Source organism: Sinohyriopsis cumingii, chromosome 6, assembly GCF_028554795.1.
Source record: "Sinohyriopsis cumingii isolate HCF-2022 chromosome 6, ASM2855479v2, whole genome shotgun sequence".
Lineage (NCBI taxonomy): Eukaryota > Metazoa > Mollusca > Bivalvia > Unionida > Unionidae > Sinohyriopsis > Sinohyriopsis cumingii.
In genome coordinates, this window is record NC_142966.1 from 44,811,292 (window position 1) to 44,826,839 (window position 15,548).

Consider the following 15,548-nt stretch of genomic DNA (forward strand, 5'->3'; position numbering starts at 1 on the left):
ATGCATCATGAAGACGATTTGTTTATCCCGAAGATGATTTGTGTATTGCGTGGATGATTTGTGTATACCGAAGATAATTTGTGTATCACGTGGATCATTTGTGTATCATGAAGATGATTTATGTATCATGAAGTTGATTCGTGTATCACGTGGATGATTTGTGCATCATGAAGATGATTTGTTTCTCGGTATGAGCTTTTCAGCAGCAACTTGTTGTAAAGGTAAACGAGCTAAATAAATTTACTTAAGAAAAACTAAAGCAAAATGAGGTTTAAAGTATTTATTCCTCAACATAAGCCGTCTATGTTATTATTCAATAAATATACACAATAATAGTCATATCAACAGTAACTTACCAAGTGTACACCAGTATGTACCATACAACTAGCATGTACTATTACAATGTTAGAGGGTACTAGTACTGAATGCATTTAACGCAAAATCAAAACTTTACCAGAAGAAGAAAAGAAGAAAAACGTACGTATATAAAAAATTGCAGTAAAATCATGTCTCATTTTTAGACATCCCAGAAGGATTGAATCAATTCTAGATCAAAGTCGCGTACTCATCAAATTGAAACATGAAATAATTTGGACAGTATGTCCTTGCTTTAAGTTCCTAGAACGTGTCCTCCATTCCACATGGGTAATATCTTCCACATGGATATTATATAATTCTCATATAACGAAGCACTAGCACGTATGTAGCGTTATTATATGAACTAATAATTCCACATAATATATACAAACAATAAAGTTTACTTACAAATACCAAATGTCGTTAAAATGAACAATGCAAAGATTTCACTTCCATTCAACTTGAGGAGATCACGCATCTTATCCAGTTCTTTTCGCCAAAGTTTATAAAATGGCATATATATGCCGAAACTCTTTAAACACGATTGAATTGCACATTCGTTTAAAAAAAAGTAAGAACATTTCCAAATCCATGATCACGTGATATGTATCCTTAATGAAAATATCTTCGGAATGAAAAGTATTGACAGTCATGATGAAATTAGATTAAAACAATGGTGGATGCTCACACTGACGTTACGATTTCGTGTACTGTATCAGTCTTTATTGAAGGAGGGGATTGCACAGGGGATTTGGGCGACACAGGAAGGTGCATACTGGATTGAACTGACATCTGAGAATGTTCATGGACTGGGCCTTGGCTTTGACCGTGAACCGGAAGATGAACGTGAGGCTGCGCATGCTGAAAAGAAGTATAATGCACCGGGGAACTATCTGCTGAATGAGGCTGGGCGTGCTGTATTGGAAGTTGTCCCCTGGAAGACATTGACAAATGCTGGACAGGGGAGTCAACTTCGTCCGGAGATGGCATCTCGCTCTTAATTTTATTGGACTCTTCTCGCTTTTTATTCTGCTTCCTTTCCTTGGCTCGCCTGTTTTGAAACCAGATCTTGACCTGTCTTTCGGAGAGGTTGAGCGTTTGCGCCAATTCGGCTTTACGGCGTATGGTGATATATCGACTGTAGTGAAATTCTTTTTCAAGCTCTAGACGCTGGTGATCACTGTAGACAACTCTGTATTTGTCTTTGGTGCGGGTCTTGCCTGCAAAGATAAAAAAATGGAATTTAGTCTGACGTCGATGATAAAGTCCAAAGCTTTCACAGCACAATAATATCTGCAATTACTGACGATACCAGTTTTTCAAATTAGAACTTAGTTCATGTGCATCGTAATAATAATTTGCAGTTTTTGAAAGATAACTATTTGGAAATTATGTTGCCCGTGATATTTTTGTAACGATTTTTGAGTCTTACTGGACTCATAATAAATGCATACAAGTTCCCTTCCATTGCAAATTTGTTTGATCTATCAAAGTTAAGGAACTAGAAAGAAATGCTATTGACTTGATAAATCTACTTTTTGTATAGTCAATACTTTCCCACCAAACAATTCGAAATTAATATAAATCCTCACGGTCCACGAAATTCAAAGTCACCCAAACCGATAGTTATCAAACACTGGCCGCATTTCTAGCTCTCAATTCAATGGCATTTCTTGATCTGAAAAGGGACAGATGAAATGGAGCTGTATGCTGTTATTAGGGAAACAGAGAAAATGCATTTTGATGTTTATCGGTCTAGCAGAATTTCGTTAAAAAATTTACATCTACAGGAACAGATTTGGTGATTTCCCAATCCAAGTTTTAATAAGATCTACGAATCTGTATGCGACGAATTTTTCAGCTGACTACAGCATATCTTTTAATGTAGTGCATGAAGTCTGTAACACCCTGCTAAACAAATCTGCAAGTTTTTCATTAGCAGTGAAGTAAATATTCTCTCTGTCACCACTAATATATGCCCAGTAAATTCAATTTTTCCGAGAACCGGATGAGGTGTTTAATTTAGCATGACTCTGGGAATCTACCCCAACAACTAAACCTAATCAACCAGATTATATAGGATGCGACTCAATCGATAACAAGAAAGGCCACCACGAGCAGTTACATAAAGACACACCTACACAAGCTATCTGGGACAAAACTCGATAATTCTTACACAAAAATAGATAACGTTAAAATTAGCAATGTCCTTGCATTGTCGGCGAGGCTTTGATGTGTTTCAAGGTAACTGGATAGACTTTAACTTGTATAGATTTGTAATTTAAAAGATTAATTGTAGGCAAAATTTGGTTTGATACATTAAAACGAAAAGAAACACCCAGTTTGAGTTTCCAGAGTTATGACGTAGTGTTAGAGGTACCAATTTTTGCTTAAAAACAAACTTATGGTGGTTTCTTCAATAGTGGAATAAAACGAGAATTAGGGTATAATTGACATTATTTATTTAATTAATTTATATTTTTTTAAAAAATTTAATAGTTTCGATCTCTCATGGCACTCAAATTCCTCGTGAGTTTCAAATGTATATCATGAAAAGGGTCACAGGTCATTAAGCAAATTAGACCAGCCTAAAAATCAGAACGAGAACAAAACCGTTCCAGGAAGTGCGATGTTGAGGAATCCATCAGACCCACTTTGCGGTGTTCATCATTCAGACATATTCTCTATGTCTTGTCTTTGATGTCCATTCAGGACAAAATACGCGTTTATTGCCCTGGCCAACAGTTTTCCGGTAACATTCTTCACATCTTGATTAGAAGGTTAATAACTAACATCAAGAACTTTCCCCAGCCAATCACACACACACACAATATATATATATATATATATATATATATATATATATATATATATATATATATATATATATATATATATATATATATATATATATATATATATATATATATATATATATATATATATATTGCACTGTCTGTGATGATGAAGACGATAATGATGAATGATATGATGATTGATGTATTATTATTATTATTATTCTTATTATTATTGCTTTTCTTGTTGTTCATATAACAACATGTTTTGTGTTTGTCGTGGCTTGATTATTTCGAGACTTAGCAACGAAGTCTATTCCATATGGCGAAAACCAAACTTGACCCAATAACAGACACAGATGTTTTATTTGCTTTTCAATTATTCAGATGATTGACGCAACGGTCTCTGAACTCAGTTTAAATCAGGCGTTTCCGTGATATAGTATACATCTTGCGTTAACGAGCCAATATGGTTTAGGAACATCAATCGGCAGGGTTGCTGAAGTTGTTACGGTCAGTCCTACTCTCTGCGTCACATACTTTGGAATGCAAATATTGGTGATTATTCAAGCACTTGTGGTAACTATTTCAAGCCATATAAATCAGTTGATACACATAATTAGGAAACTCATTCTAACCGAAAAAAGACGTACTGTATGTACTTGTTTATAACACGAGTCAAACTGCTAACAACAATGATCATGATCTTCCGCAATATAATGCGCCTGCAGATCAGATTCTATTGTTTGTTCCACTGATTAGCCCTAACAAACTGCACAGACCCAGATCTGCAGGTGCATTATGCGACGGCAGATCTGAGTATGTAAGTTTGCAGTTGGACTGATGTTATAAGTGAGTAAAGACCGTAATTGGCTAGATTTTGTGTGTGCTGTATCTGTACTATTACTATTGGCCAGATCACGTACCAGATCACGTTGAACATTTTGCTATTCATATTGAAACCTGCTGAATAGTTCCCCTTCATCTGAAAAACTAACCTATACTATAAAGGATGTATTATGTGTTAGAAATGATTTTCGATCTTTTATAATTGCCTTCTTTGATGTGGAGGGTAGGGGACAGGAATATGTATCCTTATCATGTGCTAGGCAAGATCGGCCACAAGATTTCTTTTAAATTTTTCGTGGTCCAGATAAATAAATCTGCAACAAATAAAAATATTCAGAAGACACATCTCTGTATCTACTATTACTAAAATCCTTTCGACCGAGTCATACCAAAGACTTTAAAAAATGATATTAACAGCTGCCTCGCTTGGCGCTCGACATTAAGAGGTTAGTTTTAGGACTGGTCGGCTTGGTTTCAGGGTAATATGACTGGGGGGACATCATTCAACAAGTCCGCGGCATGATGCCCCAGTGCTAGACATCACTATAAGCTGCCACACTGCAGACATCGTAGCGATATGACTGAAAATTTGTTAAAGCTACGTTAAAAATCCAAATCACACACACACACACACTAAAATATAATCTGGAAGTGTCGTTGATGCCAAAAATCTTCTCTGGAAGTGCGTTGATGACTAGACTCTAATATAGACGTGCCGTTGATGCCTAGACTATAATATAGAAGTGTCGTTGATGCCTAGACTCTAATATAGAAGCGCCGTTGATGCCTAAAATCTAATCTGAAAGTGCCGATGATGCCTAAAAACAATATAGATAGCTTTTAACTTTATGGGAAATCATACTGTAAGTCATAACATTTTGAGACCCACTAGATTTAGCGAAAACTAACTTCCGCTAAATTATTTTGCCTGCTAAAAAAAAATGTATGTATGATATAAACGCTGATGTCTTTTACCAGGAAAATGTCTGCTTGGAGAGACATGTCTGAAAGTTTGAATCCTATGTTACAAATCAATCGCCATCGATTTATAAGCTCAATTTAATCTTAAGTATGTATTACCAGTGAGTTGAAAGATGGACGTGCTGGTGCTGGTTTAAAGAAAATATTTGCGTAATGTGGTCTACAATTTTATTGTAAAATCCCTTATTGTCAGCAATTCACGTTTTCTGACGTTCAGTAGCTTATCGTTTTGGATGAAAACGATCGAGCTTACTTGACCGTGAACTTGATAATATAAACGTATGCGACTTGATAATATATAATCATGCGACTTGATAACATAAACTTATGCGAAAATAATTTGTATGATATGAACGTTTTCTTGTGACTGTATTATTTACGTCAATATACCCATAAAAATCAGTTCCATATAATAACATGTACTAACACATAATGACACCACAAATTACGTCGTAACATTACGAAAAGGAGAGACGTAATGATCGAGTCATTCGAATGTATTTCAAAGTCATTTTACTATTCCGCTGTCTAATCAAATAAACTTCGTCAATGGATAACCGGAATCTTACATTTGTGCTCGTGTCCGCAAAAGATTTTATTTTGAAATAAGAACTCATGTTAAAAAAAAAATTCCGTGTATCAGTCTGGTCACCTTGCTAACTACGACTGATGAAATATTATAGACACGTCGATCAGTCGATTCATATTACTTTCTCTTGTCATTGGACGATGCGTGAATTACTTTCCCCCCGTCATTTCAGTATCTCTTGTATCCGTGTGTTTAACGAGATCAAAACTTATCACTTCTAACTTTTTGTTGAAATGAAAAATCTGTCTCGTAACAAACAGTTACGAACTTAATTTGTCTGAGGCAAAGTTGGGTGACTTAAAACTTCAAAGGCCAAAGAGAAAGGAACAAACACTTTGCCAACTAAGGAATTTCTTTTCGACTTGCTTTATCTTTCTCCTACAAACGAAATATTGGACTTCAAATCTAGGGATGATTTGTCCAATTGACTAAGTATGGGTTTTGTTGCACCATATGTCGTCTGCTCGAAGTGCCTTTCTCACACCCAAAGAATCTTCCCTTTCAAAATTGAAAAATCTCCTAAGCCTATGTATTTCTTTCGTAGGCCACAACGGAACAATTATCTAATCGATGTACGTAAATCACAAAGAAAAAGGGGCATTAAATCCCAAGTGGTGATAGATGTAGAACTATACTAACAATGAAACGATAGAAAGTCATCAAATACCGATTGGAGTACTTGAGAAAACATTACGTTTTTGAATCGAAGCGATAAATCGTCACGGCGAGAAAAAGAGAGAAATTACTATTAATACAGGATTTATAAAGAAAAACTCGGCCCCGATATTTCATGTGACAAAAAGCAGAGTGACGAAAATCTTGGCAACTAATGGACACTTGAAGGTTGATTATTTTTTGCAGTAATATCCACATATCAGGTCGGGATGAGCCTCCGAAAATAAATGTTTTTAATTTTCGATACAACTGCTGTCTCTGTGTGCGTAACGCTAAACATGTGTTAAGCCTATTATATCGATTGCTTTGGGTAAACGATTTCAAAATATTACTCAGCAATAATACTCACATCGGAAACAAGGCGTATAAGAGATATTTACATTTTGACTGGTGTTCGAACATTTAGAAAGATAACAATTTAGCTTCATTTTAGGTAAATTTAGAGTTATTCATTTTCTAAATTTAAAAAAAAAATACAGTAATAGATGAATAATAAATAACGTTAAACAAATTTTGGGATAGATAGCAATACGAGATTTTAAAGCCAAACTAATGTTAGTTTCATGGCAAATACTTCAGTTTTCTTCTTTTTCTTAAGTAAAAGATACTACCATTAAGGTACTGACACTAATTTATGACCTATATAGAAGTAAATATAGATTATTTGTCCAGTAAAGGTCATACTTGTCTGGTATTGTTATTACTTTATATAAATTATTGTTTTACCTATATAATTTGTCTGTTGTAAACTCGTTAGTTACAAGAGAATTACACGTGTCATTATTATCAACAAAACACCAAAATCATCGTTATTTTTATCATTAGTATTCTCCATTATTATTATTATTATTATTAGCAAATACATAACATCCAGCCCTTTATAGAATATTTTATATACAATATCATAAAATAATTAGCCACACACCTTTCGACGTCTTCTTTCGTTAAATCATATTATTCTATCCCTTTTCTGTTCCCAGCTGGACGGCGGACCTTTGATGAAGCACAAGGGAATACCGTAAATTGGGTTATCAGGGATCATTATTCTCTGCCCAGTGGTCATTGTTAACCCTGTTAGATCACCACAACAAACAAGAAGCCCGAGGCAGTTCGGAGCCTCTCCGGACAAGTAGATCTGTTAAGTCTAATGTAGCGACAAGATAGGTAGCAGATAGGCATCTCAAATACCGTGATAAACATCTACATTCAGATCTTTTATTTTGTCCTTTTTTAAAAGAACCAAAGGAATCAAATGAGATCCGAAATACCAATGTAATTCATCAATCTAAAAAATGTTTGACGTATCACCTGATTTTACTGAATGTTGGGTCATTCGAGGCGCCTTGAATGCGGAAGAACTGTACAGATCTAACATTTCTTGAAAATGAATACCTAATAATAAACGTCAGACTGTTTATAACACTAATGAAATTGCTTTAAAAACAAAGCAATTGAAAACAAAGGTTGTGAACCAAATCAATGATAGTTCGGTTGTCTTTAAAAGTTGTGCAAATTTCACATTATTTCTCTTCTTTGAAGTAGAATATGTTTCTTTAAAAAAAAAATATTTAAATAGCAATTAGAGCGTGATTTAAGCTATAAGATGAACGTAGCCAAAACACGGCGGTTTTAAGAGACAAAAAGACCCAGGGGTCAGTTTTCTGGTCGCTTTTTGTAAATTAGTTTAATTGTTTTTATATACTACTCTGTGTTTTTGGTGACCATATCATTCTTTGCCAGGTATAATAATAATAATAATAATAATAATAATGAACTATCTTTAACGAGGATAACACATTTGGTCATAGCTGACCCATCTGCCATGTGGTCCTCAGTTTTTGTAATAAAAAAATAAAAATAGAAGTTCATGCACATAACCATGTATCGTCGCACACTCATTCATACATATTTGACATGAATTACTATGTGTGACTATACTGGGAAACATACAAATATATATCAATTATGGATATGATTTTAAAGTTTTCTATTCAGAGCTTTTAATATGTCATTCCAGCTGGTCTAGAAGGAATTTCTTTAATGATATTTTAAAAGAAGCAAGGGAAGTTGAATTACGTATCCTCATTGGTAAGCAATTCCATAAAGTAGGTGCTGATACAGAAAATGAGCTTTTGTAATGATTGGTTTTCGACCAAGGAATCTGGAGATCGTTGTTTGTCGTCGATCGGAGATTACGCTCAGTATTCGATGATCTTAGTTCAATTATGTTAGAGATATAATCTGGAGAAAGACCGTTTAAAGACTTGTATATCATGATTCCTTTAAAATAAAGAATGCGTTTTTGTATAGGTAGCCATTTCAGACTTGAAAACAACACATTTGAGGGAGTCTATAAAGCAGTAGTTAACACGAATAGAGGAGAATTTATTTTAAGCATCTCTTAAGTTTTAGAAGATAATGGATCTTATGCAGGATCTAGTTCTTATAGATAGATACGAGTATACAGTAGTCGACGCTGACGACGAGTACGGTAATATGTTCTTGACGGCCCTGAAAAATGATTCCTGTTTCATAGAACGTTTACTATGACAACCAAAAAGCCCATCTGTGTATATTTACTTGATGCGGCAGCGAAACAAATCTCAAGGCACGTCTTAGAATGCTGATACAATACATTCTTTGTAAGTTTCATCTGGGCTGTTTTCGGCAGTAGAATATACTCAGATAGATACGGAGCGGAAGGTACTATATAACATCGTACGCGTTTCACGCATGCATTACTAGTAATTAGAGACTTCAAATTCGTGTGTTGAAGTGGTCAGCTTGAAGTATAGTGTCTTCGTGTGATTGCACGAAAATGAACACGAATACGGCTGAAAAAAATTCGTACGTGGACATTAAAGCAGAGATTGACTAACGCGGAAATTTGGACATTGAACAAATGCAATATACTTCTGTAGAAGCTAAGGCTGGACGAAACTCTTGTCATTAAAGCTAAACTTCTTATCAGTAAAAATAAAAGGCACACACAAAATAACCAAACATTGAATTAAGAATTTTCTGTATTATAATGTCTTTTTTGTTGCAAGAAAGGCAAACAATGCATATAAGCTGAAACGAAATATAAAAAAAGCGTATTGTTTTTATATTTTCTTATTACATGATAAATGGAATACATATAGACTTCTTACGTAATATCGCTTGCGTGTAAAAAGCAGCGAGTTTATTTACGGTTGAATCTTTTGTTTTCTGTTTCATTTGCAACTGGTACCTTAGAATCTCTGTATAATATCGTATCTCGTATACACGACGGGAGAACTAACACGGACACGTTAGGTTACCTATTTCTACCTACATCTTCTCTTCAAAGAAAGTTTTATGAATGAATCCTATTTAAAGGTGATACTAACTTTGCGTAATCCACCAAATTCATTTCGGCTGTCAATGAAAACAGGGTGTTACCTTTCTATTGTCGTATTTTAAAGCGGTCAGAACTAATTTATTCTACCCAGTCATTACTTATTTAACACCTACCCGACATAACTTGTGGTCAGACCTTGACTCGATAGCAATGTTCTTAAAAATAAATTGTGAGGTACTGAAATAAAGTTTCTGCCTTCTCCAGATCTGTCAGCAGAGGTCGCACCCCATTCCTCCGGAACATATTTATGTATTTTGTTACATTCCGAGCCTTGCCTTGTTGTAATGCTAAGAAATTTTCTTTTGTTTATATTTAATAATCATTTCATTCAGGCAAGTTTGGTGGCACACAATACAAGAGAAAAAAAAAATGATGGGTTTGTTTCTTTTTGTTATTCAAGGTTTTGATTGGCGGTTCCTGACTTATATCTTGTTTATATTGTTTTCTATCGACGTATTTGCGTAGAGTCTGTTAGAAACGTGGATTAAAAATTAAATTAATATGTCACTTCATTAATATTACACATTTCTCACCAATGAGTTTATATGTACAAAAAAATGACTCATTCTCAGTTACATATCAGTATCCGTAATGTAAAATGTGTTACACGGTCAAAATAAGTGGAGTTTTCTATCATTAACTAAACAAGATTTACACAAAGACATTTTTTAAATTTCCACTGACATTTAAAAAATAATGTTTCTGTGAAATAATAATTTGATAGGCAAAGACGTGTATGAAATATTACTATTGCAGTACTTCATGGCGTCCTTGCCTAACATTCCATGATAAACTAATTGAACTCATGAACCCTAAGGCCTGATATGGCACAATATATTGTAAGGTACCTTGGATTTGGTATATTTCATGCTTGTACGTCTCTCGTCTTGGAACTTTTTGAATGAAACTCGCATAAAGAACTTTAATGTTGTATAACACACACACACACACACACACACACGGCTCAATAACTTATTTTTTTAACTTGGCTCAAATAAAGACACAGAGAAAAGTCTATTTTTGACCCTTTAACCTTTCCCAGAATTTGATTATCACTCTCAGGTACGAACTTTTAACTTTTCATCGCTATTAAAGATGAAAGCGATACACTCCTTTCATTTAACTATTAAATCACGGATTTTTCTAATGAGTCAATAGAACAAATATGGCAGAGTACGTCAGCATGTAATATGTATGTTGCTAACCTCACATCAAAGAAAGAAATGTGTTTCGCCAGCTATCACCTGTGTTTAATTGAATCTTCATAAAGTTTTTGTTAATATAACAACTCTTTCAACTTTAAATAAGTGGGCTAAAATGTACTGCATAGAACGTATTGCATTGTTTATATATTCCATTTCAAATAATTAGGGATATATTAAAAGGAAAATCGTTCATTATATTGGTAACAAAGTGGGAAGGAATCTCATTCTTACCACAATAATAAATGAGCGCTGGTCAATTTTTTTCTTCAAGCGAAGTATGTTTTTTTTTTTTTTAAAATTATTTATTAAACTTTCGGGCAATGTTATCAAAGGAAGAGAGCATACTATAAAAGGTAATGTTGATAAAATCGGTTATAAGTGACAACGATGAATTTGTTGATTAAAACACCAATGAAAACATCATTGAGGACAAGGAAAATTAAAGCGACTTGTTCTTTCGTAGAAAACATGTAATACTAACAATAATAACGATTAGGAACAACGCAATCTATAATAGGAAATAAATAAATAAATAAATAAATACATAAGCATTAAGTGGATAAATCAGCAAATTCAGAAGTTAATATTTAATTGCTTGCCTAAATATTGGTAAGACTATATATGCAGCTGGAACATTTAGTAAAATGTTTTCAATATTTTAAGCCATCTTTAGCCTTTAACCGAGCATACACACACATATATATATATATATATAATATATATATATATATATATATATATATATATATATATATATATATATATATATATATATATATATATATATATATATATATATATATATATATATATATATATATATATATATATATATATATATATAATTCTTAATCGAGTTTATCTACATTGGTCTTCATGTATCACATATTCTGAAGTATTGGTGCCAGTGGAAGGAATAACTGTCTTCTGTCATGCCCTTATTTCTTCTTAGTTTATCACAGTCCCAGTCAGTACTATACACGTTATATACATTTGCAGAGAATATTTACATCCAAGTACCAATTAATCTTAATTTACTTAATTAATTGTGACATATTTGAGCTGCCACATTAGGGTCCATGAGCTAAAATAGTATATAATGGAATGTTAGGCAAGGACGCCATGAAATAATACAATAGTAATATTTCATACACGTCTTTGTCTATCAAATTATTATGTCACAGAAACATTATTTTTGAAATGTCCGTGGAAATAACAAAATTTCTACGGGTAAATCTTTTTTAGTCAATGATAGAAATCTCCACTTATCTTGACCGTGTAACACATTTTATATTAAGGATACTGATATGTAACTGAGAATGTAGAACATACGGGATACCTCGCGTGCAACTGTTCGGCCAAACACGGCTTGCGCGCAGTAACATTTACATAATTTTCAAAGATTAAATTGCGGCGACAGGAAGAGTAGTTTTATGTATCGCGAATTTGTAAACGACGCTACATAAATTTCAAAAAAAAAAGTTTGTTTCTTGTCAATGCATAGAAAGGAGAAATAAATAAATAAATAAATACTTCATAGGTCCAAATCTGAAATATATGATGATAATTACCCATGTAGAATTCACAAACCAAAAGACAGTTTCGCACAATTTGCTAGATTTCAAAATATTACTAATACTGCTGGTACACAAACAGACTGTGAAAGTAGATTCCAAAGAAGAAAGAAAGATCAGAAGAACAAAAAGGATTGTTTCTTGCGACGACATATAGGCAACAACAACACTACTACAAATACTTTATATTACTACTACTAATACTAATACTAATAATAACAAAAATAGTAATAGTAATAGTAATAGCAATAATAGTAGTAGTAGTAGTAGTAGTAGTAGTAGTAGTAGTAGTAGTAGTAATAATAATAATAATAATAATAATAATAATAATAATAATAATAATAATAATAATAATAACAATAATAATAATAATAATAATACGGAAAGTTTAGCTCACCGCTAACGGGAATACTTTGGTAAGAAGATTTCTTCATCCAGTCATAAGGGGGTCGGAGCTGTTTGTTGGATGGGGATCCAGAAGTTGAACTTGAGCTGCTATTTCCTGGCGACACATTTGAGGAGGGGGTACCAACCAGTGACGTCATTGTTGTAAGATTCTGCCCCTGGGTCATATTACCCGTCTGATTATAGTCCATATTCATTGTTCCTGGCCTGTAGCCGTAAGAGGGAGGTGACACATTTCCCGTGGGTGCGGCGGACATCGCATAGTTAGAAGTCCAGTCCTCAAATCCCCTTCCCCCATTACCTCCGTACATGGCGTTGTACCACGCCTGTTGCATGGCAGGGTCGGTCATGGTGAACTGGTTAAAGTCCTGGGAGTAGGGCTGTGTCCCCTGGGTCCCGTACCCAGTAAATGGGTTGTAATTGTAGTTTGTGGGGGACGGATGCCTCTGGAACATGGCAGAGGTATTACTTTCCTGACAAAGTACCATCGTTGACATTTAGGTTCACCTTTTCTCAAAATCCAGGAAAGTTTGTATATAAACCAAGTCAATAAAAATGTCCGCATAAAATACTAGACTTAATGGTCTTTGTGTCACACAAAAATTGAAATATATGGTCCTGGACGATATAAATCTTATAAATTTCTGCACCGGTAAACTAAAATACTGTGTCGATTGCAAACGGGTCTAATTCGATCTGATTTTATTACAGTTTTAACCGAATATAAATAATGCGACTGTCTGTCACTCTGATAAGGGTCGTCATGAATATTCATGTATGGACCTTTATGAGGAATAAGCCACGCCTCCAAGTTGATACTTCCTTCGATTTCATTGGTTCAGACAATGACTGGATGTGACCAGTGATATAATCTTATCAGATCGTAGCATCTGGTGAAATTACAATTTTCACGTCTGCTTAGAAACTAAATCGTGTGTGATAAAACACATTCATTGTTGTTGTCATTATTGTTGTTGTTTTCTCCATAGGGCACGGGAAAAAACTTTTTTTTTTAAAACTTCAGTATCTGTTGGAGGCCAATCTAAACTAATTTAGAACAACTTTCTTACATAGAATTATAAAGTTTGTTTTGTCTATTAAAAACAATCATGTACATAAAAATTATAACACAAAATGAAGTTTCTAATGGAATTATGACACGAACATTCGTTGTGATATTGTTAAGAAATTTAAACGCATTTAATGACTAAAATGTACAATGATTGCTACCTGCTACGTTTTTTTTATAGGTGTTTGTGCATCTCGGTCATACATGCTATTTCGCCCATACTAGTCCATCCGTTCGTCCGTATATAGGTAAATGCATGCATGCATGTATAAATCCATCAATCCACTCACCCACCATCCATCCATCCACCCACCCACCCACCCATCCATCCACCCACCCACCCATCCATCCATCCATGCATGCATGCACGCACGCACGCACGCACGCACGCACGCACACACACACACACACATACATACATACATACATACATACATACACACACACACACACACACACATACATACATACATACATACATACACACACACACACACACACACATGCATACATACATACATACATACATACATACATACATACATACATACATACATACATACATACATACATACATACATACATACATACATATATACGTACATGAAGGCCGGTGGACAGAGTTATAGACATAACTTTTACATATAATCAAATGTATATTCTGGTGTACGATCATATATCGTTCTAAATTAATAATTAAATTTCGAATTAAACCATTTACCGTTAAATTAGAAGAAATCAACATTTTACGTAAATGTGTACTGTAATTATTTTCAAATTAAGATTACAAATATTTCTCTTTCGAGAAAAAGAAATTATTAATGTCATTTGGATAAGTTAGACTAACATGCTGATTAGTTTTGTATTGTATTTCACATCATGTTTTTGTTTGCATCAAGTAAAACAAGAAAATCAGCAGCATTCTGATGATGGACAGCTTGTTTCCAACGTATTGTTAGTGCGATTATAAATAAGAAATAATTGCTACAACGTGGTTTTTATGTTTCATTTTTGGTCGTCTGTAGGTTCCATGACAATTACTTTGGTCATTTTGACGCTAATGTCGATTTCTAGTGTTTATGCAATTTTAAAAGCTTTTTGTGTTATTTTACAGCTTTCATGCAATTTATGCGTTTTTATACAATGTTACAGTTAAGAAAATATTGCTTATGATAATATTATTGCACTTGGAAATGAAATGCGCACATAAAAAATTTAAGATTCATTTACAGTCGAGAGACGAAATTAACGAGTACTACTTTCATTAACATTTCCTATCCGTTTTTTTTTAATCTAATACTAAAAGGTGAGAAAATGTGAGAGGATACAATCCAGACAACAATTACCACTCTACCTCGGGTGGGAAAAAAAGATCGGAAACAGTTAATACAAACACATCAGTCGATGCAAGTGGTATATTAGCTTTATGCTCAAGGGAGAAAATTTGTCATTCATTCATTAATTGTGATACAAATTATATTCCAGGTGTTAAGAACATTTATAGGAGGTGTAAATTGGAAGTGAACTAGTCTGGGTTGACGGGGTTACTTCCTCCATTTCTAAGGTATGATCTTTATTATTAATTAATCAGTTTGTTTGATTAATTGTCTATTTACTTGCTCATTTATCGTGCTTGCTTAACATTGATATGCAATAACGTCAGTGAC

General features: G+C 33.9%; 1 protein-coding gene across 1 annotated transcript; it reads right to left on the reverse strand.

The window, feature by feature from the left end:
- Nucleotides 1–265: 265 nt before the first annotated feature.
- On the reverse strand, nt 266–13,499 carry LOC149796830 (uncharacterized). The gene is made up of 2 exons (XM_089961473.1): nt 12,805–13,499; nt 266–1,577 (listed from the first exon to the last, which is right to left on the reverse strand). Exons 1-2 carry the CDS (start codon nt 13,307–13,309, stop codon nt 1,042–1,044), a joined length of 1,041 nt encoding a protein of 346 aa, XP_089817599.1. The 5' UTR covers nt 13,310–13,499; the 3' UTR covers nt 266–1,041.
- Between the last annotated feature and the right edge of the window lie 2,049 nt (nt 13,500–15,548).

What these genes read in the sequence shown, in the direction of transcription:
- LOC149796830 (XM_089961473.1), bottom strand. Translation starts at nt 13,309, where the DNA reads ATGTCAACGATGGTACTTTGTCAGGAAAGTAATACCTCTGCCATGTTC. An exon ending in CCAAAGTATTCCCGTTAGCG is followed by an intron (nt 1,578 to 12,804) that starts GTGAGCTAAACT and finishes TTATCTTTGCAG; the next exon opens with GCAAGACCCGCACCAAAGAC.